The sequence below is a fragment of the Peromyscus leucopus genome, chromosome 1 (genome assembly GCF_004664715.2).
Source record: "Peromyscus leucopus breed LL Stock chromosome 1, UCI_PerLeu_2.1, whole genome shotgun sequence".
NCBI lineage: Eukaryota > Metazoa > Chordata > Mammalia > Rodentia > Cricetidae > Peromyscus > Peromyscus leucopus.
Window position 1 is genome coordinate 182,897,890 of NC_051063.1, and position 25,283 is coordinate 182,923,172.

General features: G+C 49.3%; 1 protein-coding gene across 1 annotated transcript; it reads left to right on the top strand.

The window, feature by feature from the left end:
- The first annotated feature begins 58 nt into the window (after nucleotides 1–58).
- LOC114687074 (paternally-expressed gene 3 protein-like) lies at nucleotides 59–25,040 on the top strand. Its single transcript, XM_028861772.2, is given in 17 exon segments — nucleotides 59–245; nucleotides 4,130–4,217; nucleotides 5,176–6,915; nucleotides 12,609–12,736; nucleotides 13,257–13,346; nucleotides 13,958–14,041; nucleotides 14,956–15,059; nucleotides 18,240–18,342; nucleotides 19,109–19,201; nucleotides 19,328–20,419; nucleotides 20,422–21,668; nucleotides 21,670–21,914; nucleotides 21,916–22,100; nucleotides 22,103–22,278; nucleotides 22,281–22,319; nucleotides 22,322–23,285; nucleotides 23,288–25,040. Coding segments are annotated over 15 exon segments (4,701 nt in total). The 5' UTR covers nucleotides 59–245; nucleotides 4,130–4,217; nucleotides 5,176–6,910; the 3' UTR covers nucleotides 23,434–25,040.
- Nucleotides 25,041–25,283: the final 243 nt, after the last annotated feature.

Below are 25,283 nucleotides of genomic sequence, written 5' to 3' on the forward strand. Positions count from 1 at the left end.
GTGACAGGGTCTCGGATTGGTCAGAGAAGAAGCTCCGCCTCTGCAGAGGACCCTGACAAGGAGGTGTCCCGCAGCCCTTGCTGCAGACGCTGGGGAGTCAGGAGTCGCGGGAGGACGAGCATTGGAGGAGAAGCAGAGAGATGTCCACCCTGGGCTGGTGGCGCCGCTGGGCGCCCGGTTCAGTGTGGGCGCACTAGACTGCCGACCTCGGTCGGGGTGTGTGAACGGAGTGCGGTGCTCCGGAGGTAAGTCAGCCAGCTACCTGCCTGCCCAGTGGCATGCACCCTCTTGGATACCCGTCTGCAGAGTTCAGACAGTGTTCAGGGTGCGTTGCTGCGGGCCAGGAGCGGCAGAAAACATGTCACAGTTCCCCACGGGTGATTGACAAGGCTGCAAAAACTGCGCCTTCGGAAAGGTGGTTCGCCACGAGCGGCCGTGTTGCCGCGGGGATATAATTTCTGGGGCTAAGACCTGAGGGGTACTCCATGTATCATCGAGGCCTCGGAGCCTCGGAGTCCTGGAATCTTAGGATCTTAGGATCTTTTTAGGGGCGAACCACCCAGGATCCCGGCAGAGTCTAGGCTCCCTGTCTCGTCTGCACGGCAGACGATGCCCGAGTCCTGTCATAAGACCACCCAAGTGGACATCAGAGTGCGGTCTCTGAGTCACCTCTTCTGTGGTTTCATTTCCCTTGCTCAGAAGAGTCTAGGGGCTCTGCGGTTAACCCGATCGCCGGGGCGCCTGGCGAGCAGGGTCTCCGCAATCCAACCATCTACCGCTATGTGCGTGCGGCACTGTCCTTGGGGCGGGTCTTGTTTTGCCGCAGTGGCGGCGGGCGGGGCTAAGAGCAGCATGGGGGCGGAGCTAAGAGCGGCGTGGGGGCGGGGCCAGAGCGGAGGCCGTGAGATACTTTGGGGCTCCGCCCAGTTTGGCGCCATCTTGGAGGGTGGAGAGAGGTTGGTGGCGCAGGCTTATCTCAATTGGCTTCCTGTGGCAGGGGGCGGGGCTAAGGCCGAGTGATGGGCAGAGGCGGAGGCAGCAGGCCCGGCCCACCCGGCGCCATCTTGAATGGGTAGCCGGACTGCCGCGCATGCGCGGCTCTCGTTTCTTGGCGCAGGAGACGCAAAGGCCAAAGTTAAAATTTAAGTGTTTTGGGGCACGATATCTATATTTCATATGCTGACTGGCCGCAAAGATGCACCCCAGTTATTGTCCTGACTGACTGGCGCAGTGGTCTGAGTCCCCCCGGGCATCGTCTGGAGCCGGCACGGCCACTAGGTTGCCGCGCCAATGCTGCCACCTCGCGGCCTTCGATCTGAAGGCTGGCGCGATAGGTGGACGCGCTCTGGTCATTTTTCTGCGGCTAGGTTTTTGGGGGGCAGCGCCCCCCTCCAGTCGTCCCCGTCTGATGTGTCCTTTGACCCTGGGGTGTATCTGGCTCCATCTATGAGGAGCGCTGTAGGGGTTACAGTCAAGGATTGTGGTTCCCCCCCCCCATGTCCGGTGGGCGGGCCCGAGGGCGGGGCCAGCGTCCTGAGTGACAGAGACAGCCGCAGACACGTAACCGTGTGGGCTGCCATTCAAGATGCAGGGGGGCGGGCCTTAGGGGAGGGGCTATCATCCTGAGTGATAGGGCCCCGCCCACCCCGTTGGCGCCATTTTGTTGGCCAAGGGCAGGGCTTCGATGTCGTCAGCTGGTATCTTGAGTGACAGCTGGGCGGCCTTGGTGCAAAGAGGCGGGCTAGAGGGAGGGGCTTTCTGGGCCTGAGTCACCGCAGAGCCCCGCCTACCCTGACGCCGTCCTGCAGGCTGCTGGCAGGAAGGGGGCGTGGCTGGGAGGAGTTACGAAGAGGGAGCGCTAATACGATGTGGGCACCATCTTGAGTGACAGCCCATCCGGCGGCAGGGGGTGGGCCTGAGGGAGGGGCTCTCGTCTTGATTGGTGGATGGGCGTGTGTGACGCCCTCTGCGGGTGTCATCTTGAGTGACAGCCGGGCTTGCTTGCGGCAAGAGGCGGGCCGGGGGGAGGGCCTCTCTGGTCCTGGGTACCCGCAGAACCCCACCCAGCCGGGCGCCATCTTTGCTGGCCGTGGACAAGTATGGCGCAGACGCCATCTTGACTGACAGAGGGGCTAGCTGTCGGGGGGCGGGTCTAAGGGAGGAGCTTCCTTGCAATGATTGATGGGGCCACACAGGATGGCGTCATCTGTGTGCCATAGATGGACCGCAGGAAGGTGTGATCCTGAGTGACGGCTGGACTGATGGGCTATGAGAGGCAGGCGCCAGAGGGAGAGGGTCCCGCGTGGCCGGCCCCTGAGCCCCAGACACCTTGGCGCCATCTTTACAGGCCACAAGGGAGCCGCTGGCATTCTCGTCGCGGGCGCCATCTTGCACGCGAGCTAATCCGGGTGCCAGGGCAAGCCGCAGGGCGGGGTTACCCTCCTGAGTGACGGGCGACATGTCCCCGCCCACCCTGAGTGCAAACCAATGTTGGCTATGGGGGTGGGTCTGAGGGGCCCCGTGTCATCTTGAATGACAGCTGGCCTGGCTCGCTTCGAGAAGCCGCAGCCAGAGGGGCGTGGCCTCTTGCGGCCTTGAATGGCAAGGGAGCCCCGCCCACCTCGGCGCCATCTTTGCTGACGTTAATGGTGCAGTAGCCACTTTGAGTGACAGCTGGGTTTGCCGCAGAAGGAGGTCCCGAGGGCGGAGCTATGGCCCGGACTCCAGAGTCCCGCCCACTTGGGCGCCATCTTCGCGTGTCCTGGTTGGGGGTTGGCTGGCATTATTTGCGCAGCTGTCACCTTGAGTAGCAGCTGAAGTGGCCACTAGGGGAAGGCCGGAGGGAAGGACCAGCGAGAGCCCTGTTACCATGGCACCAATTTTGATGGTGCGTTTAGGACGCATGCGCCATCTTGAATGACAGCTGGGTTGGCTGCAGGGGGCGGGCCTGAGGGCGGGGTTTTCTCTTCTTGAGTGACTGGGCCACAGAAGCCCGCCCACCCTGGCGCCCTCTAGGTTGGTCACAAGGGGGCGCCTGGTGTTCTCTCTGCAGATGTCATTCACATCTGGGCTTGCGGCAGGAGGCGGACCAGAAGGCGGGGCTCTCTGGTACCGACGGCAGCGCCCTACTCCCTCCGGCTCCATCTTTGCTGAGCGCTAGGGGGCATCTGGATTTTTCCGCTTTGCAGGTGTCGATCCAGATGACGTAGCCCTCACAGCCTCACCCACCCTCCCCGGCTCCATCTTTGTTGACCGCTAGGGGGCATCTGGTTTTTCTGCTTTGCCGGTGTCGATCCAGATGACGTAGCCCTCACAGCCTCACCCCACCCGCCCTGGCTGTGCATGTCACCTGTAGGCAGCAGGTCTGAGGGAGAGGCTGTCTTTTTTATAAGTAGCAGCTGCAGAGCCCCGTGTCATCTTGGTGGGCTAAGGACTGGGACCTTAACAGGTTTCATCCTGGGTGCTGCAGAGGGCAGGGGTCGCAGTGCCTCCATCTTATATCCACACATAGTTGACTGCGGACACTCTTTTCATACATAGGTACCAGAAGGTAAAGGGTGGAGTCAGACGCAGTGGGAAGGAAGAGGTTGTTGGGGGGGGGGGTACTAGGAGGGAGTGTAAGGGGGGGGGGGAGGAGTCACTGGCAACACCCAGAAGACTAGAGCGACTAGAAGGCTATTTTGGCTGTCAAACTATGGGTGAGCTCTCCCAACACTGTTTACTCGGAGATTTTAAATCCCTCCTTGACCATTTGTTTTCCTCTAATTTTCACCTGCAACATGTTTCCTTGCACTTAGAGGACGGGAATGTCACATAGCTAATTAGTAACCAATTAGGCTCTCGAATTGATACCTTAATCCAGAGTCCCCTTGAAGATACCAAGAGACCTCAGGAATTACTTCAGTGCCCTTGACATAGGAAAAGGCTATAATTAAAGTCCAGGGCGCAACATGTGTCTTGGGAAGAATTGATGGCCCATGACCTTTCATTCTGGGTGGAGTCCTGAACTCATTTGATGTCTGCCTTTGTAGGGAAAGAAAAGGTGAAGCTGTTGTGGGGTTGCCTCCCACCCAAAGAACACTAATTGTAAAATAAATGCAGTGCTTCATGACTTCTTTTTCTTCCACAGCTCGGCCTCCTTCATCTTCTGTCCTTCTTGAGACAACTGGCAAGAGGAAGACTAACTAGGTCCTCCAACAGCGAAGTGGCTGGTCCAGGTGAGTTTTACTCACACCTCAGAGTACCACACCCTTCCTCACACTGACATTTTCCTGATGTACATATATGCCACACAACCATAAGAATACCATGTGTACTCTCTGAGAACACACATACCTGTCCGGTGGGTCATGACATTGCTAGGATTTCCCCCTCTTAGCCTTGCTCCTCCTTTCCAGTCTCCTGTCTTCCCCCCTGACGCTCAGGCACTCCTTCAGGCTTCCTGTTTGCCTTTTGCTGGGTGATTTAAGGAGCAGAAGAAATTCTATTTACCTGCCACCACCCTAGAGTATTCTTTGTGTCATGTACTAGGAACACCATCTCAACTAGAAAAGGAAGTATCTTCATGGAGTATTTATTAATGGGGGAATTAAAAATGTATAAAACATGATGGTATAGTTTATGCCCTTGAAAGTACACATTTGTACAGAGAAATTAACTTAATCGGGAAGAGGCCAGATGGGGCCTCCCTGAGATACTCAGGAACCTTAATGAGCTCTGAAGATTATAAATGGTATGTTTCATGGGGAGAATAGACTGATCAGAGGGGTCAAAGATGTTCCTGAGGGATGCAGAGAAGAGCTGAAAACCTAGGATGTCTGGAGCAAGAGAAGAGACAATAACTGACCAAAAAGGTAAGAAAAGGTAAGTTGGGGGGCTTCATTATGAGAGGCCATAAAAATCAGTGGTAAGTATTTGGGCTTAACCAGAAAAGCAATGGGAAGCCACTGAGGCGTCTGAACCACAAGAGTGACATGCAGATCACATGGACACTTGTAGGGACCATCTGCTTGCAAGTTGCAGAGCGCAGGGTAGCCATACTTGGTTCGGGGAGAACACCTTGAGTTCGGGTGAGAGATGCTTGGCTTAGAGTCCCACCGCTGGAAGACGAGAAGGGGCATGTCGGCGTGGTGCCATCAAGGGAGACCTTACAGAACTTGCTCCCTTTTTTACTAGTTTGCTGACTGATTCAGACCAGACATGATGAATCACATGATGAGGAGAAGTGAGCAGACTATCCAAAGGTTGTGCATTTGTTCAATCCATCTGCAAGTGTTGATACTCAGCCCATTTGGGACAGAATCATGCCAGGCTCTGGCACTCCAGAAGTGAGTGGTATACTCCCTACTGAATGAGAACTCCTTTTACCTACCTGGAAAGTAAGGAAACGTGCTTAGCAAAAGAGCTGCCTATGCTTGCAGGGAAGCGCTGCCTGGGGAGGGGCTGACACGCAGAGCGGGCCCCTGGAGCTGGGTTGGTGTTTTCCCCGGCCCACAGGAAGGCCCCAGGGATCCAGGGGGGCGGGTTCCAAGCCTGCAAAGAGCTAGAGATCTTCCTGTACTGAAGGATTTGTGTGCGTAGACCCACATTTTCAAAGCTCAGGGACTTTCCTTAAAACTATAGTGACATGGGAACTGAAAACAAAAATGCTCCTGTCCCCTCAAATCCAGTTCAGAAATTCACGGTGGGAGAGGAAATAGCAGGGACCCAACTATAGGAAAGTGTGTGATCAGCAAATTCTCTCCCTGTAGGCAAACCTACATGGGAAATGAAAGCATAATGAGGAGGTTGATGGGTGAGTATGAAATCAGAACAAAAGGGGTAGAAGAACCTTGATAGCACTGGCCTTTAAGACAGCCAAGTGCGACCACCTGGTCATTGTGATGCTGGTTGCTATGGCGATCAGAAGACCAGACTCTTTATTTATTGCCCTGTTCTCCACCATCTCCATTCAGGCTAGGTCTGATTAGAGAAGATCTCTTGCCTGTAGATGGTTGGATTTGCCATGCATTGTGACTTAAATTCCCATGCCCCTCTCCCCTAAAATAAATAAGATCAGCTGGCCATTCAGATAAGGTCAAACATGTCACGCTGGTCTAGAAGACATTTTGTGTCTTTGAAGTAGCCTTGTCTTAGTGCTGATCATGAAACTTGAACACTTAGCTATTATTTCCTCTCTTTCTGAACTTTGGGGAAACCCCTCAAGAATGGACAACAATAAGGAGATTTGGCTGGAGTGTGGTAAGTGCTAAGCTTATGTTGGGTAGAAGAAGCCCAGGATGTTATAGAGATGACCTGGAAGAGCCACTAGACTAGAGGGTAGAGGTCATTCATTCCTTACTCACTTTCCCATGTCAGATTACTGCCCTCCCCCCCCCCAAATCCCATATATACTCCTTTCTTATTTTTGATTGGACCAGACTGGACACTTAAGCTTAGAGAGGTAGGACCAGAGGCTAGTTCCTAGAGACCCAGTTCCAATGCCTATGCCCTAGGGAGTCATCCGCTTCTTAAGTCGTCCCACGACGACGAAGCTAGCTGCCCTTGTCCTAAGCATCCCAGCTGACCCTTGAGTGTATGTGAGTGGGAGACCCACTACCAGAAGAAAGCAGGCTGAAGCACGCACTTTCCAAAGGGAGCCTTGGGGTGAAGGGACGCAGGCTGATGACCCTGTTGGGGTTAGGGCACTGAACCTGAGAGGTGAGGTGAGGCCTGGGACTGGGACAGCACTGGACTCCATGAACACACTGAAGTAGAGAATGCCGGTCTGCAGAAAGAGGCAGGAGACTGGAGCAAACGAGAAGAGAGGAGGAGGAGGAGGAGAGACTGCACACCATGCTGTCCCTGAGAGATGACAAGAGTAACCTCCTCGGTTCCTGACTTTAAAGTTCTCAATTCCAGCCCCCTTTAAATGAGGTAGGTAGAATGAGTTAGCGGGCTGAATGTAGGTGCGCCATGATGAGGGCCCAGAGTAAGTAAGTAGAAATGGGGTAGGAGGAGATGGGGTGGAGCTCATCTTTCCTCTGATGGGGATGTGGGAACGTGAGACCAAAGACTGGAAAGTCACACGATTTCTCTCATCACACACAGCCCCAGACACATTGAGCCCCTAATGTGTGTGTCCCTGTTTATCAGAATGCTCCCCACTCCCTACTTGGGATGAAATACCTAATAAATTCTATCTTTCTTATACATTGTGCTAATTGACATGCCACTCTTCTAATTTTGAAGTGAGACAGAAGTAAAGTCTTATAAAATATTCAAAGATTGGCATCAGTGTTACCATACATACCACAATGGCAATGGCACTGACCTGTGGGTGTACGTATTCCAGGTCGTAAGTTGAACTTATTCTCCATACAAAAGACTGTTTCATGCCTCTGTGTTTATGAACAACTCTTCAGAAGTGGAATAATAGCCAATCCTCCTCTGCCCAGCATGGGAAGGCAGGTTCATTCCTAGCCCGCATCACTTGGCTTTTCTCATCAGCTTCCCTTGGTCCTAGCTCAGAGTCAGGCTAGTAAGTATCTGTGGGCTACTCGGGTGCCTTTGGCTAGAATCCACTTATGCTAAGGTTCCTGCATGAAGAGAAAGCAGAGGGGCATGGGAGAGTCAAGACATGAAGGAAATAGGTTTGCCATGGGTCTGGGATTCAGTCTTGGTCTGTACAGAGGATGAAATGAGAGTCGGGGAGAGGGAGTTCAGAGCCCCCCTTGAGCTTGAGTGCTCTTGACTGGGGAAGAAAAGCAAATGGCAGCAGGTGTCCCAGGCGGGCTTGGGGAGATACAGGAGTCGGAGAGGAAGGGGCCTTGTCCTGGGGACCCCAGCAGAGCAGTGGGGAGGCTGGAAAGCCAGAATAAACTAGGGAAAAGGGAAGAAAGAATCATTAGATTTATTTCTAATTTTTCAAATAGTTTTTTTTAAACTTTATTATAAGAAAGTTGCAAATTTAAAAAAAAAATCACACACATAGATAAACCGCACCCAAAGACTGACTGTGAATTTAAAATAACACCCTAAATAGACGTTGGGTTTTGGGTTGGGTTTTTTGTTTGTTTGTTTATTTGTTTGTTTTATTTTTGGTCTCTCCATTTCATGAGTAGCAGACATGAATGTATTTGAACATTTTCTTCCAGCTTAGTTTATATTTACTTCCATAGATTTAGATAAACACACAGCTGTAGTTTTCGTGTGAGATCAGGTCATTCGCCAGCCATTTCAAACTCAAGCTCCTCGTCTATGATTGTGTTTCCTTAGGCAGCAGCATCCTTTTTTATTACACACAAATCGGTATTTTTCAGTAAGAGCAACACACGTATAGGCTTAAAAGTCTTTAGTAGGGGTCGCAGAGTGGCTCAGGGGTATTGTACTGGCTGTGCAGGCCAGAGGATGTGGGTTCAGATCCCCAGTGCCCATGTAAAAGCTGGGTGTGGTAGCCTATACATATAACCAGAGCAATGAGGGCCTGGGAAGGGGAGTCCATAGGGCTCAGTGGCCAGAGAGTCTTGCCAAAACAAAAGGGCCAGATTCAACAAAAGACTGTCTCAAGCAATAAAGTGGAGAGTAATAGAAGAAGAAACACAAAGCCCACCTCTGGCCTCGGTATGCACATGTATGAACATATATGCACACACTCATACCGGTACACACATACACATGTAATAATAAAATTTTAAAACTAAAATGTGTTAGTAATAATACTAAATTTGATCAGTGGGTGTGGCTTACAGTTTCTCCACTGACTATTTTAGAGTACATGAACGTATTGCTGTGTTTTACATTTATAGTAAGGAAATAAAGCCATGGCATTCATCAAGAATGTGAATTGCTGATTAGGTTACAACACATTAAAAGGCTTTGTTCTCACTTTCAGTTATTAATAAACTCAGGAGGCATGTTCTCTTCTGGGTACATTGACTTATTTTAGTTAGATTACAATATGTTTGTCACCAGGCTTTAGTGGCCTTCCAAAGAGGTATAATTGAAATACATCATTTTTTAGGGAGATTTGATTCAGCACTGGCTCTTGCTAAGGTCAAAGACTATCTAATCTTGGAAATAAATGCTTGAATAACAGATCCAACAGTATAAAGTGATGGTTCTTGTCTCTTTTGTTGAAATTGACTTTTCATTTACTCCTAAGAATAATTTACATGTAAATAACCCAACTATTTTTTCCTGATTTAAAAATCCTTCAGTATCAGTCAATTAAGTCCCCATATGTGTATGTACTTCCACACAAGTGCATATCTGGACTTCCTTATATTCCTTGTGTTGGACAGAACATGTCTTCATACATCAGGGTCATGTTACAGATAGTCTCCCACCTTTCCTACACCTGCTTTTGTAGAGTGCTCATCATCTCTATACATTTATTCTCTAGAAGTTGTTTGTGACTTTGTCAAAGCTCCTCACAAGAAAGGCTAGTGTGTGTGTATGTGAGAGAGACAGACAGACAGACAGAGACAGACACAGAGACAGATAGATAGATAAACAGAATGTGTGAGTGTGTGTGAGAGAGAGACAGAGACACACACATAGAGACAGAGAGAGATAGATACACAGAGAATGTGTGAGTGTGAGTGTATGTGAGAGACACCCATACAGAGAGAATAAATATGTGTGAGTGTAAGAGTGTGTGTTTTATGCATGTCTTTATTTAGGATATAAATTTTGTGTCTTTCTATACATTTTTAAAAATTTATCCAGACTTGTAGGTACTTTGCAAGCATACTTATGGGAATTTATTTATTTTGCTAATAATGGGATTTACTATTGCTAAATTTACCATTTTTTCAGTTCAAGATAATACGATGTAATATACAGCATTATACAAAATAATTATATTTTTGTATATTCAATAATAATCAAAATAATCCAGGATTTCCACCTTTCTCTTCCTTTAGTTGCATTAGTCAGGGCCTCCAAAGTAAGGTGGACTGGTATTTGTGGTAGAGGGAAAGCCTTCTTCCGCACTTCTGGAGGAACGCCTTCAATGTCTACTAATCTGTCTCCTTGCATTTATTTGAGGGAGATCTTTATTGTATGAAAGCTCCTTGAAATGTGGAATGGTGCTTCTGGGCTCCCTCTCTTCCCTTTAATTCTTTATAAAGTTTACCCAGAAGAGCACCATCCTTGGATTGGTAGCACAGTCTTTTGTGGACATGGATAATTTATTTTTTAAATTTTGCTAGGTTCGACTTATTAAATATTTTTGCATGTATGGGCAGGACAGATTTGCTATAAAACACAACAATGAAAAAGACAAATGAGTCCTTTCCTCAGGGTCCTATGGGAGGAGGGTATACATGTGGATACTTCAGTATTCTGTTGTGTCCATTCATCTTCAGGTGTATCTCTGAGCCAGTACCTTTTAAAAGAAGAATATCTTTTATTTATTCTTTGAAAATTTCATACATGCATATAATGAATCTTTATCTTATCCTCCCACCTCCATGGGACCACAAAGTCAGACTCATGGGACCACAAAGTCAGACCTTTGTATTGGTGGGCTTTCTGAGATATTCTGGGCTAGACTTCCTCCTCGGTCTTAGTGTTTCATCTGATGCTTTGACACATCAGTATATTAGAGACCATTTTGCACCCATTTACTTAGACTTGCCTAATTCTTTGAAAGGCTACATAATAATTGACCGGTGACTAGGCTACGTCTTGTCTATTTCCAACACTGAACGATGGCCATATTTCTTGACTATCTCAGGGGTCATTCATAGCAGTGGGGCTGATAGGAGTGAATATACACACTTCTCATTCTGATGAAATCTGAAATTCTGCAAGCAGCACACAAGTGTCTCCTCATTCTCTTGCAAGCACACAAACAGGAATAGTGTCCAACTTTTGATTTTTTTTTTTGTTTCTAAGCCCCTCCCCTCCCTTTTTTTTTAAATTCACAAATGAGTTTTTTTTGTATTATCATAGGAAAGGGTACATCTGGTGTCTGGTGTGGGTTTGATTGTTTTCTTCTCCCCCCCCCCCCCGTCCCTCTCTTTTTAAAATATTGTTTGTTTTGGGCTGGAGAGATGGCTCCATCAGGAAAGTGCTTGCTTTGTAAGCATGAAGACCGAGAGGATCCCCAGAACCCATATCAAAAATTAAATTCAGGGAGGGCGTCGTGGCGCACGCCTTTAATCCCCTCCACTCAGGAGGCACAGGCGGGCGGATCTCTGTGAGTTCAAGGCCAGCCTGGTCTACAGCACTAGTTCCTAGACAGCCAAGGCTGGTACACAGAGGAACCCTGTCTCCAAAAAAAAAAAAAATGTTTTACTTGAGGTGTGAGGCTGGGCATGGTGACACATACCTTTAGTTTCGACACTTGGGAGGGCAAGCCTATCTCTATGACTTCAAGGTTAACTGATCCACCTACTGAGTTCCAGACCTTATCTCACACAGAAAAAAAGAATCTGTGGTGTTGATATTTGTAATCCTAGTATCGGTAAGGTGAAGATGGGTGTACCAGTCTATGTGGTGAGTTCCAGGCCAGTGAAAGACTCTATTTCAAAAGAAAAGACAATTGGCAACTGGGCAACAGAGAGACTAAGCGTACATATGTGGACACGTCTTAGACGGTACCTGAGGAAATGATGCTAACCTCAGCCCCAAAAGGACCAACCAAGTTTGGGGACTGACACCCCTCAGAAGGTTGTGTAACAGGGAAGGAAGAGGCTTGGCCTCCCTTAGGTGAGCTGATAGAAATAATGGAACAGTCCCTCACTGTGTAGTTGGGAGCTACCAGCAACTAGTACCTGCTTGGCACCTGAAATGTACTGGTACAAATGGGAGAGTGGGTTCCCTGCCTTGAAGTGGGGACAGCACACAGAGTCGATGGGGATGTGGTAGTCTCCGAGGCCTAACTAGCAAAGAGAAAACGTAATCATTTGTCACCACAGTGCTCATCGTTGAGCACCATTGACATCTCTGTATGGTCGTCCATTCCTCTGCAGAAGTGGCAGGGTCAGGTCCATTTCTGGTGTTCTCCCCTTTAGCACTTTGGCTAAAGAGGAACACTGACATCCAATCTTAGTCCTGGCTGGGGGCCTCGAGAACATTCCCCATGCTGTGCATTGCCAAGTTACACTTCTTAGGAATCTTAGCTTTTTCAAGATAAGGTATAAAGGAATGTAGGTGCTGCTCCCATTTCACAGATGACAGAGTCCAAGGTACTAGATGAACTGCCCACTGTCACGCAGCCTGAGAGCTCCTCAGATGTAGTTCTGGGGCAATTCTTATTCCTGTGCCCTGGGCAGCACATGCTGGTGCCCAGCCTTTGACTTCTGCTACACGCACAAAGCTCCTTCCAGTGTCCAGGTCCATGCGTGCTACCACAGGCTTTCTGTTGATTTGTGTGTTTGGTTCCTCCAAATAAGACCTTTGAGAAATACTGACTCCAAATCACTTGCCTACCACCAAACCCGAGACATTCTGTGTGAGCTAGAGAGTAACATGACTAAAGAGCTAGATGCCATCCCAGGAGAAGCCCCAGCTGGTCTGAAGTTTGTCGGCAGAGGTTTTGGAACTTACTGTATGTGGAATCTGTTGGGCCTCGGAAAACCCTGCTTAGGCTCTGAAAATTCTGCCTCGATTGGTTACAGGCAGACCCTCACAGCAAGAGGAGATCAGCCGGCCATCCCTGAAAAGCTCAAGCCCTTGGGTGTGAGCAAGACAGACTGTGAAAAAGTCACCACTCCACCGGAGAATTACAAGATGTACCACCAGGAAGGTGAGACACTGCAGAGGTCAAAGGTAGCTGGCTTGGACAGCATTCCCTAGGCCTAGGTCTGGGCACTACCGATGACTGTTCTGGTCCAGTCATTCTCTCTCGAGGGGCAAGGAAATAGGGCCACCCACTAGATTTGGCCGCTTAATGTCTCCATATGTGGCCAAATGATTCCTGGAAAACCAACTGTCCCCAGCTAAGAACTACCACTGAGCCAGCAGAAGAAACGTAGACCACCCTAAGGGAGGAAGTCCATTAGGTAGAGAACCTTCCATTACTGTCATGGTGTGCTACCCTAGGAAGTAGCCTGTTGGCTGCTTTTGTGTGGGAGTGAAGTAGAGATGGTTGCAGCCATGTTCCCTACCCAGTATTCAGTAGCAGGAGTAGAGAGATGCCACTAAAGTCGGGGGTTGAGGTGAAGACGAAAGCTCTGACCACTGGAACTGCTGGGGAGGGGTGGCTGTATGCGGGAACACAGGCCAGCTGTGCAAAAGCATTAAGTCACTGTCTGGTGTCTTCTCAGACGACACCAACAGTGACATGACCAGTGACGACGACATGAGCCGTTGTGGGAGGGAAACCCCACCACCTCGATCATCCCATTCTTTGAGCAGTGAGTACCCCACCCCACCAGGGGCCCCATTATAAAGGGGCACAGAGGTGTCAAGGCCTCTGTGAAGGCCACAGAGGATGCCAGAGTGTTGAGCATCACTCAGAGAGCTGAGGAGAGCAGTTTCATTGAGGCATTTTTATATTGAAACAGACACCTACAACAGAATGACATGCAGGGATCTTAAAACAATGAAATATTGATACTATTTATCATCTACTTAAGGCTGTGCTAGCAGAATTGCTCCTAGGGTAGACACGTGTTCCACTTTCTCAGGTTCTTTCCAGTGGAATGTTGTATAATTTAAAGTCAGCTAGCCTGTGCTAGACATAGAAGAAGGTCTATGGTCCGTTTCCTGGATTTGGACTTGACCACTTGGAAACTGAGAGAACAGTTGGGAGGTCTGAAGTGGAGCTAGCTTGCAGACTTGACTCCAGTCCTTGCTGTGAAGCAAGCCCCACTTGAGAAAAGTGTGTAGGAGAGCTACTGAGCCTATGAGTCTGGAACCTTTCCACGTTGGAAGCCATCTCCTCGAAGGAGGCATGTGTGTACACATGAAGGAAACACAAACATGTCAAAGCACTTCTGACCACTCAAATACCTGACCTGCCTAGGTGACCGAGACCAGGAGCGCAGGGGCAGAAGCAGAGAAGTGGAGCCTCGAGACCGCTGGCCATACATCAGGAATCCCAGAAGCAGTAAGTCGTCTGCTGGCCAGAGGCTCAGGACAGAGGCTGTGGGCACAGGGCCTCAGAGGGCCCTAGCACTCAACTTGGGTTGTATTCCTGTCACTAAAATGTCTAGTCCCAAGCTCTACTTCCTGCACTTCCTCTCACCAGAGCCGTTTCATGCTGCGTACCTATGTCAGCCTATGCTGTTGTTCACTCAGCATTTTTCCTAAGCAGATATATTTAAAAAAAAAAAAAAAAACAACTAGATGTTTCTATATAAAATGAAAACCTGTATTGCTACAAAAAAGAAAAAAATATAAAGTACTACAGACAGATATGATCATGAAAAGTGAACACATTTTCAGTACAGCAATGTTGTAAGGAAACCATGCCTGTTATGGTTTCAGGCAAGGGTGGGGAGACACTGCATCAAGTGCCCCGCCCCGCCAAATTAGCATGCCATGACTAAACACCATGTCGATGTATTCTTGGTATTCCTGCCACCAGAAACTATCTCTTGCTTCTCCTGGACTTGAAAGATGCTGCATTTTAGCAGCAGTGCATCCTAAAATTGTAATCAGGAAGAGATTTGCAAGTCCACCACACTTACCAATAGTTTGGGGGTACCTTTGATGACCCTCTAGGCTTTATCTCTGGTCTCAGATGAGGGAACCCAAGAGAGTCAGTGACTGACAGCAAGAATGCAGACACCATGCCCGGACCTACACAACTGTGGTGTGAGTCTGACTCTAAGATAGGAAGGAAGGAGGCGGCAGGGGTGCTGGGATGTTGCAAGGCCCTTCCACAGAAAGCAGAGAAAACATACACATTTTTTTTGCACACGCTCATATCCCAGGTGGGTTCTGAGGTTGGCAGGGATGCCTGAACCCTGCCCTGTTGGAACAGGTCTTACACCCCTCTGATGCCTCTCTTCCTTCTAGGGCTGCCTCATCGGGATCTTTCCCTCCCTGTGATGTCAAGACCACATTTTGGACTGGAAAGAGATGATGACAGACGTTCCATGGATTATGAGTCTCGATCCCAGGTATGCTCAGGTTTCCTTTCTTTCCAGAAAAAAAACCTATCTTCATTTCACACCAAAGATGCCCGCCTTTTCCCTGACGATGTCTTCATCTGCCCCTAGATGCCCGCTCGTGGCTGAGAGCCCTCAGTCACTCTAAAGAGGAGGCAGGGACCATCCCAACAGGTGACCAGTGGCCAGGGTCACTGCTGCCTGTCTTTTAATTGATCTGCACAACCAGAGGAGTGCTTGCCTCCTCAGTGTGTGTGTCACGTGACAGGTTAAGCAGCAGCAGGACTCCAAACATCTTCCTGGGCCCCAGGAAGTCAGGGGCATTCAAAGTTGGGAGTCTAGAAATTGGACTGGGCAGGGAGAACACAGGCTCTGGAGCTGACGAGAAGGGGCCCCAAACCTGGCTCTGCCACCTACTGCTGTGTGAGATTGGGCTACTCGACTAAGCTGAACCTCAGTTTCCTCATCAGTGAAAATGGATGTAGGGATTGTCTCCCAGCTCCATTGTGAGGAGTCAGTGAGTCACACACCCATGTGTGCCGTGAGTTCCTAGTATATTGTCTGGCACGTGGTAGACACGTTGTGTTAGCAGTCACAGCAGTCATTGGTTCAGGGGCAGTCAGTGGTAGGGCGGTTGGCAAAAGGGGAGAGGACATGGGCCTTGAGCTGGCTCTTGACACAGGAAGAGGAGGAGGAGACCCTTGGCATCAATTAGGCCTCCGAAGAGAGGGAGGAGCCAGGGCCGTCATCTCCTTTGCAATTAAGCATCTAAGCCCTGGGATACATGGTCATGGCCAAGGCAGACAGGACCCCTGCTCTGAGATGCTGTTGCCCGTGTGAATGTTCACCAAAATGACAGCATGAGTCTGGACTTGGATCAAAGGAAAATGCCTTCAGGCAGCAACACCTGACCTCTGAGGGGCTGGGAGGCATGGACCAGGCTGGAGGCCAGCTCTCCCAGCCTTTAGGGACAGTACAAGCAAAGGCTTTGTGATCAGAAGTAAGTGAAAGCCAGGCATCTGGCAACCAAAGAAGGGCTGCACTGCTGGTGTCTGATAGCTGAGCTTCGTCTAGTTTCGCTGCTTATATTCCTTTCCGTGTGCGAAGAGTTGCTAACCAAGGGCCATGTCTGCAGAACGCACAAGTCTGGATGCCGCAGATCCCCAGTGACTCAGAGTAGACACAGGGGCTAGATGGGGCAGATCACGTTTTGAGGATGTGCAAAACAGGAAGTTCTCTTCCTACCTTTTTAATCGCATGTGGATCCCTTAATAGCTCATATGTATAGCTCATGTTGTGAAAACCCCAACTGTGCCATGTTAGCATTGCCCTCAGGCTACCTCTTGCACTCAGACTTGTTTGCAGCTCATGAACATTTGAGGTACCATAGTTGATGGCAAACAAAAAGCCAGCAACTACTTCAAGGCTACTTAAATTAACCTGTCTTTGTACAAAAGCACCATTTTGTTTTATTGAAGCAGTATAGTTCAGACTTTGATCTATGCAAATTAGACAGATAAAGTAGATATTAAAAATAATACATCTGCCATCGCCCTTGGGCTCTGGTGTCCCAGGGATGGTGACCCTTTTGTCTTCCACACTCCCAAACTCTTGGCTCCTTCCTTTGCCTCTGGCAGCCTCCCTATTGTGGGCTCTGGTTTCCTGTGTCATCACAGGTACATCTGTTACCGCTTGCCCTGTCTTTCATTGTAAGTGAATTCCAATGCCCCCACCAAACCTGGGTAGCACAGAGCACTTACCTCCAAGGAACTGACCATATGGAAAAGAGGAGAGAGACCCCAAAAAAGACTTTCTTCAGCTTTCTGGGGTGGTAGTTCTGTGAAGTTTGTAGTGCTTCCTGAAATTTTCTTTGTAGTGTGGTTTTGGTCCTCATTTTCAGCCCTAACCTAGAAAGACTTCCATTTCTGAAGCTCTACTTCATTTCTTTGCCCTAATTTTTGTGGTTCTCTGCTGATTAATAACTAGACATGAGCAGTTGCATAGATAAAGCTTCTTCAAGTCTGATGCTTGTTTTGTTTTCTTTTTGCTGTATTTCCCATGTCTCTGTTAAAGTCCCAGCCTCTTTCTAGTAACAGAACAATAATAAATTTAACATCAGAACACTGATTTTTTTGCATAATTTCTCTTAATATTTAAACAATAACCACATTGTGGAATCTTCACTCACAACGTTGCAATATTGCAAGTTCTCACCATTTTACTATGAAGAACCCGAGGCTCTGAAAGATTTCCATATCTAAGGTCGCACAGCTCATACATGGTGCAGTCTGCTTTTGACCCGCCAGTTCTCTCCAGCTCCAAAGCCTGTAGACTCCCACAGCACCCTCTCCATACTCCAGGATCCCCTTCTGGCCTCAGTCCATCACCCCTGACATTGCAGCTCACCAAGGCAGTGAAACTCCAGTACTGCCTTCGGGTGACAAGCAAAGGTCCTTTAGAATCCTGCAGAGAAGACTCTCCTGAGTATGACAGGCAGTTTTGTATTTCTTTTTGAGAGAAATATTTATTAAGATTAAAAAGACAGCTCTAAGCCGAGAGCTTCGGATGCATTAAGTTACTTGGAAACCACACACACTGGAAACTCTACTCTGTAGCCATGCTATGCAGTAGAGAGACAGGGAGGGAGCTTAAAACCACACAGTCTGACCAATGTCTGCTAGAGCACATTTTCTTTCTGTTCCCATGAGTGCACCATGCATGCTGATTATTTAGCCTGCATGGGCTTTCCCAACAGCCCCTTTTTACATATTGTAATTTCACCTACCACTTCAAGGCCCCACTGGAGGCCCTTTGCAAGACCTTTGCTCACTGTTCAGGCCCACCCTGAACTGTCCCTCCAATAAACCCATGTAGCATTTATTATCTGTATCCCAATTTACTGTTTATTGTTCTCTAATTGTTTCATGAGTCTTTTCTCTCCAACCAAATTATAAGCTGCATGAGGGCAAGGAATATGTGTCATGCGTCTTTGGGATCTGCCTCAGAGTGTAGCACAAGGTAGGTACGATGTAGGCCCCTAGTAACACTTGCCTGGGATCGCTCAGAACCCCAAATACCGTGAGCACTTCCTATATAACTCCATATACGTAGCTCCCATGTCGCCAACATTATTCTCGTTTTGAGCATCCATGGGGACAGATTCCATTGAGAGGCCTATGTTTGATGTTTTAGGATGCTGAATCATACCAGAATGTTGTGGAACTCAAAGAGGACAAGAAGCCTCAGAATCCAATTCAGGACAACCTGGAGAACTACAGAAAGCTGCTCTCACTGGGTAAGCACGCCCTTCCTTCGGCCACTTCCAATCCTGTGACTGGAGCCTTTTGTTACCTTTGTTTCAAGTTATTTGAGTCCATGCCTAGTATATTTGGACCTTGAGGATCACAGGAAGTCTTTGGTGACCTTGCCCATCTGTGGAGAAATGAGTTTTGAGTATTAAAGAAATCCGTCTAGCTTTGGTTGAAGAATATATTGTATAGACTGCGGCTGAGCAGGGAGATGGCTTTTGTCACAGACTTTTTCTATCCGATCCCAGGTCCCCATGTGGACTCCTTCAGGAACCTAAGCTAAATGGGCAGTAGGCAGTTGCTGTGACAACCCATAAATCTGGGGGATTTGTTGAAGTTAGAGACATGGAGATGTAGGGGAGGAGCATCGTAGCACGAGCCTGAAATCACAGGGCTGTGTGCCGAAGCTGAGCATCACACATTGAGGCGAGCCTTGGCTACCTACCTAATGAGACTCTCTAAGAATGGAGGCTCTCAAAAAAGTGATCCAAAGGCAGAGACTACATGAGGGTACCGAGTTCATGCGCCTATGGAGTCTTTGTGTAGTTTTCTAGGTACGAATGCACTTAAGGGAGTCAAAATGTGGATTGCACCCGATTAGAAAATGAATACAAAGAAAATGAAAGGCATTCAAAGATTTGAATATGAGACAGTTGGTCTTTCCTGTGGGTGGTTGGGGGGAAAAGATCCGTTTATGACGCCGAGTCTGCGTCTTCCACATAAATTTGAGCTGCCCTTTTGTTCTTGTAACAGGAGTACAGCTTGCCGAAGATGACCGACACTCTCACATGACACAAGGCCACTCTTCGAGGTCCAAGAGAAGTGCCTACCCAAGCACCAGCCGAGGTGAGTGACAGGCCACCCCCACATGGAGACACTTCCACATTTCACATTCGCAACCACCACTGGCAACGCACACACTGTCCTGAGCTTAGGCACAAGGGAAGAATTACATGTGGGGTTTCTTTGCAGGTCTGAAACCCATGCCTGAAGCCAAAAAGCCGGCCCACCGACGCGGAATCTGTGAGGATGAATCTTCTCATGGAGTGATAATGGAAAAATTCATCAAGGATGTGTCACGCAAATCCGCAAGAGCGAGGGAGCTGCACGAGCGTCCTCCTCCTCCTCCTCCACCTCCGAGGTTCCCCAGGCCCAGTGACAACTGGAAGGACGGTGCGTCCAACAGAAGAGAGTCAGTGATCCAGGAGAGGGGTTTTGAGGGGAGCGCGTACAGGGGTGGCTTCCGGTTCAATGCAGACCTGATTTCCAGAAACCGAGTGCTGGAAAGGAAGCGGCGTTATCACTTTGATTCTGATGAGAGGGGTCACGAGCATAAGAGCTGTGTGAGGAAGAAGCCTTTTGAGTGTGGCAGTGAGATGAGGCAGGCTATGAGCATGGGTAACCTGAGCTGCCCTCCCGTCCCTGAGTCTCAGCCGATCGATTTTCCGGCAGATCCGTATGTGTGTGATGAGTGCGGGAGGTCGTTCAGTGTCATCTCTGAGTTTGTCGAGCACCAGATCATGCACACTAGGGAGAATCTCTATGAGTATGGAGAGTCCTTTATCCACAGTGTGGCTGTCAATGAGGTACAGAAAGGTCAGGGCGGGGGGAGACGCTTTGAGTGTAAGGAGTGTGGAGAAACCTTCAGTAGGAGCGCAGCCCTGGCAGAGCATCGCCAAATCCATGCTAGGGAGTACCTTGCCGAATGCAATGACCAGGAGAACGAGGACACCATCATGCCTAGCCCGACCTTCAGCGAGCTGCAGAAGATATATGGCAAAGACAAGTTCTACGAGTGCAAGGTGTGCAAGGAGACCTTTCTGCACAGCTCGGCCCTGATTGAGCACCAGAAAACCCATGGCAGAGGCAACTCAGACGACAGAGAGAATGAGCGTGAGCGCGAACGCCAGCGCATGCGTGCGCGTGCACGGGAGCTGCGCGAACGCGAACGCGGGGAACCCTTTCTGACCTGTCCAAACTTCAATGAGTTTCGGAAGATGTACAGGAGAGACAAGATCTATGAATGCAAGGTGTGTGGGGAGAGCTTCCTTCACCTCTCGTCCCTGAGGAGCATCAGAAAATCCACACTCGAGGAAACCCCTTCGAAAATAAGAGCAGGATGTGCCAGGAGACCTTTGTCCCAAGTCAGTCCCTCAGAAGGCGCCAGAAAACTTACAGGGAGAAGCTGTTCGACTTTAACAATGCCAGAGATGCACTGATGGAAAGCTCAGACCCCGGTGACCACCAGAAAAATCGTTCTCGAAAGAATTTCTTCGAGGGCAGGGGATATGAGAAGCCCTTTGCCGAATCTCAGAAGAGTCATACTATAACAAGACCACCTACAAACGAAGATGACAAGCCATTCACCATCAGTGTCAACCCCAATGACAAGCCGAAGTCCCCTACCATGGAAAACGGCTCCCAGGGGAGACCCTATGAGAGGCCTGTCATTCACAGCTTGGGTCCTGCACTACCTCTGAAGAGTCGCGGCGCATTCGGGTTCCCTAAACCAAGATCAGTGACGGAGTCTAGCACCCAGACCACGGGAGGCATTCTCCCCAGAATCCTCTCCAGAGGGAGCATCTTTGAAGGAAAGGAATTCAAGAGATCCATCTTCCACAGCTTGCCTGCTCCCCGACCTCTGAAACGTCATAGGGCAAATGACCTGCTTGGATGCTACGATGAGGAGGGCGAGTCCTCCATTTACATCCCAGAGCTGAGCAATAAGCGTCGGAAGATTCCTACCGGAGAAGACACTTATGAAGGAAGCAACAGCAGCAACCACACGGATTCCATCCCCCCGGGTGTACCCCGCGCTGAGCCTCCAAGCCTTTCTGGAGAGCCCCGTGAATCTAATCAAGATGTCACATTTTCAGTGCCCAGCTCAAGTGTTCGCGAACACCAGAAGGCTCGTGCCAAAAAGAAGTACATTGAGACCAGGAGCAGTGAGGCCTCTGTAATCCACTCCCTGCCTTTTGGTGACCTGCAAGCATTCCGCCGTAGAGCGAAGTTCTTTGAGTGTCAGGAATGTGGGGAGGCCTTTGCTCATGGGTCTGACCTCATCGAGCACCAGAAGATTCACGACAGAGAAAGACCCTCTGGGAGCCGACATTTCGAGCGATCTGTCATCCGCAGCCTGGCCCCTAGCGACCCTCAGACCAGTTATGCCCAAGAACGCTTCATTCAAGAGCAAGTGCGCAAATTCAGAGAATTTGGACAACGCTCTGCTACCAGCAACAACCTCAGTGTACAGAAAACCCATACCCAAGAAAAATATGCCGAGGAGCCCCATGATAAACAAACTCATGGTCAAAAAAATTCATGACAAAGAGCCCAATGGCCAAGAACCCCATGGCCAGGAGCCCCATGGTGATGAGCCCCAGGACAAGGAGCCCCTTGATCAGGAGATGCGCAACGAAGAGCCCCACGGTGATAAGCCCAATGGCCAGGAGCCCCATGGTGATGAGCCCCATGACAATGGACTCCTTGATCAGGAGATGGGCAGTGAGGAGCCCCATGGTGAGGAGCCCCATGGTGAAGAGTCCCACGGCCAGAACAAAGAAAGACACTACCATTCAGGCCTCAGGTTCTGATGACCACAAGAAAGATGACGCCGGCGACATGATCTATGAATGCCAGGACTGCGGACTGGGCTTTACTGACCTCACAGACCTCACAAGCCATCAGGATGTCCACAGCAGAAAGGATCTGGTTGACAGTCGCGAATACGCACCCTCCGAAGTTCATGCCACCCCGTCAGCGAATTTGAGAATAAATGCTCTGGAGAGAAGCTGTACGAATGTCCAAAATGCGGGGAGTCTTTTACTCACAGCTCACTGCTTCTCGAGCATCAGAGAGTCCATGAAGAAGACCAGCTGTATTCTGTAAAGGCCTGCGATGATGGTTTCATCGCTCTCCTGCCGTCACGAGGCCAAGGAGGAATCGCGCTGCAGAGAGGAACCCGCCGCCGTTACTGGGTCAGCCATTCGATGCCGTCAGTGCGGGCAAGGCTTCATTCACAGCTCCGCCCTCAACGAGCACATGAGACAGCACAGGGATGACGAAATGCTGGAGCAGAATGAGTTGACGGAGGAGATTTTCATCCAAGGCCTGGCCCTCACCGAGTACCAGGGAAGCGAGACCGAAGAGAAGCTTTTTGAGTGCACGATCTGTGGGGAATGCTTCTTCACTGCCAAACAGCTCGGAGACCACCACACCAAAGTCCATAAGGACGAGCCCTATGAGTACGGGCCCTCCTACACCCACGCCTCCTTTCTCACCGAGCCCCTCAGGAAGCACATCCCACTGTACGAGTGCAAAGATTGCGGGCAGCCCTTCCTCGACGACACGGTCATCACCGAGCGCATGGTGTTCCACCCCGAGCGAGAAGGGGGATCGGACATAGTAGCCGCCACTGCCCAAGAGGTCGAAGCCAATGTCCTCATCCCACAAGAAGTCCTGAGGATCCAGGGGTCAAATGCAGAAGCGGCCGAGCCGGAAGTGGAGGCCGCCGAGCCGGAAGTGGAGGCTGCAGAGCCTGAGCTGGAGGCCGCAGAGCCCAATGGAGAGGCCGAAGGGCCAGATGGAGAAGCTGCCGAGCCCGACGGAGAGGCGGAGCAGCCCAATGCAGAGGCGGAGCAGCCCAATGGCGATGCCGATGAGCCAGATGGAGCCGGCATCGAAGACCCAGAAGAGAGGGCTGACGAGCCAGAGGAAGATGTCGAAGAGCCGGAGGGAGACGCCGACGAGCCTGACGGTGCAGACATCGAAGACCCCGAAGAGGAAGGCGAAGATGAAGAGATTGAGGTCGAAGAACCGTACTACAACTGCCACGAGTGCACAGAAACCTTCGCCTCCAGCGCAGCCTTCGGCGAGCACCTGAAAAGCCACGCCAGCGTGATCATCTTCGAGCCCGCCAACGCTCTCGGAGAGTCCCCGGCTACCCTGAACGCGCCAGCACCAGCGCCAGCGGGGCCGAGCAGGCGGATGATGACAAGTATTTCAAGTGCGACGTGTGCGGGCAGCTCTTCCAAGACCGCCTCTCCCTCGCCAGACACCAGAATTCTCACACTGGCTGAGGAAACACAGAAGAAAACCAAACCTTCCTCCCAGAACCAGACCCTTAAAACACTCACAGCGAGAGCCTAAACCAACCCAAAATGTTAATAGAAATTCATCTTGCTTATTCTCATACCGGACTTCTCATCTCATCATCTCATTGGAGAACTCAGACTGAAAAGTAGAGATTGAGAGCAGAGACTTCTTTCAGTCTTAGCTCTTCCCTATGGACATCAGTGTACATTCAGGAAAGATAGAGCACACATCTCATTTTTCATCTCAGTAACTAACTAGATTGAGGGAAAACCCAGTGCATATTCAAGACCACAGAGGTTGCCCCAATCGACTGTAAATGGCATCCCTTTCATACCCCATACATGATTCATGCCGTGTATATAAATGAGCAAATCACAGCGAATCATTGATACATATATTTGGATTTAGTGTGCTATATATAGAATTTACAGTTTACTATATACAGAGCTACCTAGCCTGGGGCTCTGATTTTTTTTTTTTTCCTGAGGAGGAAGAGAGCAACAATTTAGCATATATTTGTAAGTGTTGTCCATCCTGCGGAAGCTTTACTGTGCATCATTTGAACCCCATTAGTATCCTTCCCAGTAATGGACTATTTTGTCCCCTACCTCTTAGATAGTCCTGTGAAGGTGTGAGTGTGAAAGATCATGTGTCTTTGAATCCTGGCTGTGTGGAAAAAAAAGACATTTAACTTCCACAGCCATTTGGTGTGCACCCAACCCCCCTTGAGACTGACTGTGTAACCCTTTACAATATGTGGATTTGTCTCTGTGACCCGACCCATCACCACATTTTATAGACCTTACCGTGGTTTTCATGCAAAAACAAAAACAAAAACAAAAAAATATGTTACATTTCAGGTGTTCTTTAAGGTTTGGGTTTTTGTTTTCTAACCCGTTCATCGTGTGTTTGATTGTGAATTCCTGAGACCTGAAGCTTTGCCCTGTAAATCTTCGTGTCTTTGCCTTTAAAGAGTGGGTGACAACCGTCGCTAGATCACAGCAGTGCCTAATGAAGGTTGAGAACCACAGGAGAGGCTCTTACGTTGTAAATAAGGAAGCGGACTGGCAACCTTTCATTAACTCCGCTGTGTGCTTCCTGCCTTAAGTGACAAGTGGCAGCGTCGCTTGAGTCACCTGTGTGGTGTTGTGTGTGCTTGCCACAAGTCAGTGTGCTCCCTGGGCGCCCAGGAGCTAGTATCCTTAGACCTTTGTATCTCCAAACTTAATCCCCCTGTTCTTTATGTGTCCATCAACCCCAAGTCAAACTTGCATTTTAAAAAAGCAAAAACACACACACACAAAGCTTTCTTTATAGTTAATCCTAGCTTAACATGGACTCAGGTTCCCCAGCAGCCTTAATTTTTTTTGTTCCCATTGTTCTTTCTCATTGAGCCCTCCTAAGTATTTCTGAGCTTTCCATAGAGTGTCACGTCTGTCTTGATGTCATTGGTTGTCCTCTTGAACACAAAATGACTTCCCAGCTTGAGATTTCCTGCGTCCTATACATGGACTGCCTGCGCTCCTTTACTTCCCCTCCCCTCGCATAATGGCTATATAAAAGACAATTTTTTGGCCTTCTGTTGGCTGGGGAAAAAAAAAATTAAAAATTTTAAAAAACTTAAAAAAAAAAAAGCGGATCTGTAGCTGAAAGATCGAAAGCTGTGTACAGATCTTCAGAGAAAGTGAAGTGAGATAACCTGCTGAGGAAATGGGTCTGACTCTTAGGCTCCTAGATCTGTAGAACTGGGGCTCACAGGGAGTGTGTCAAAGACTCAAGGAATGCCCAAGTCTTGTCTTCGGAGGTTGATGAGTAAAGAGCAAGAACTAGACCT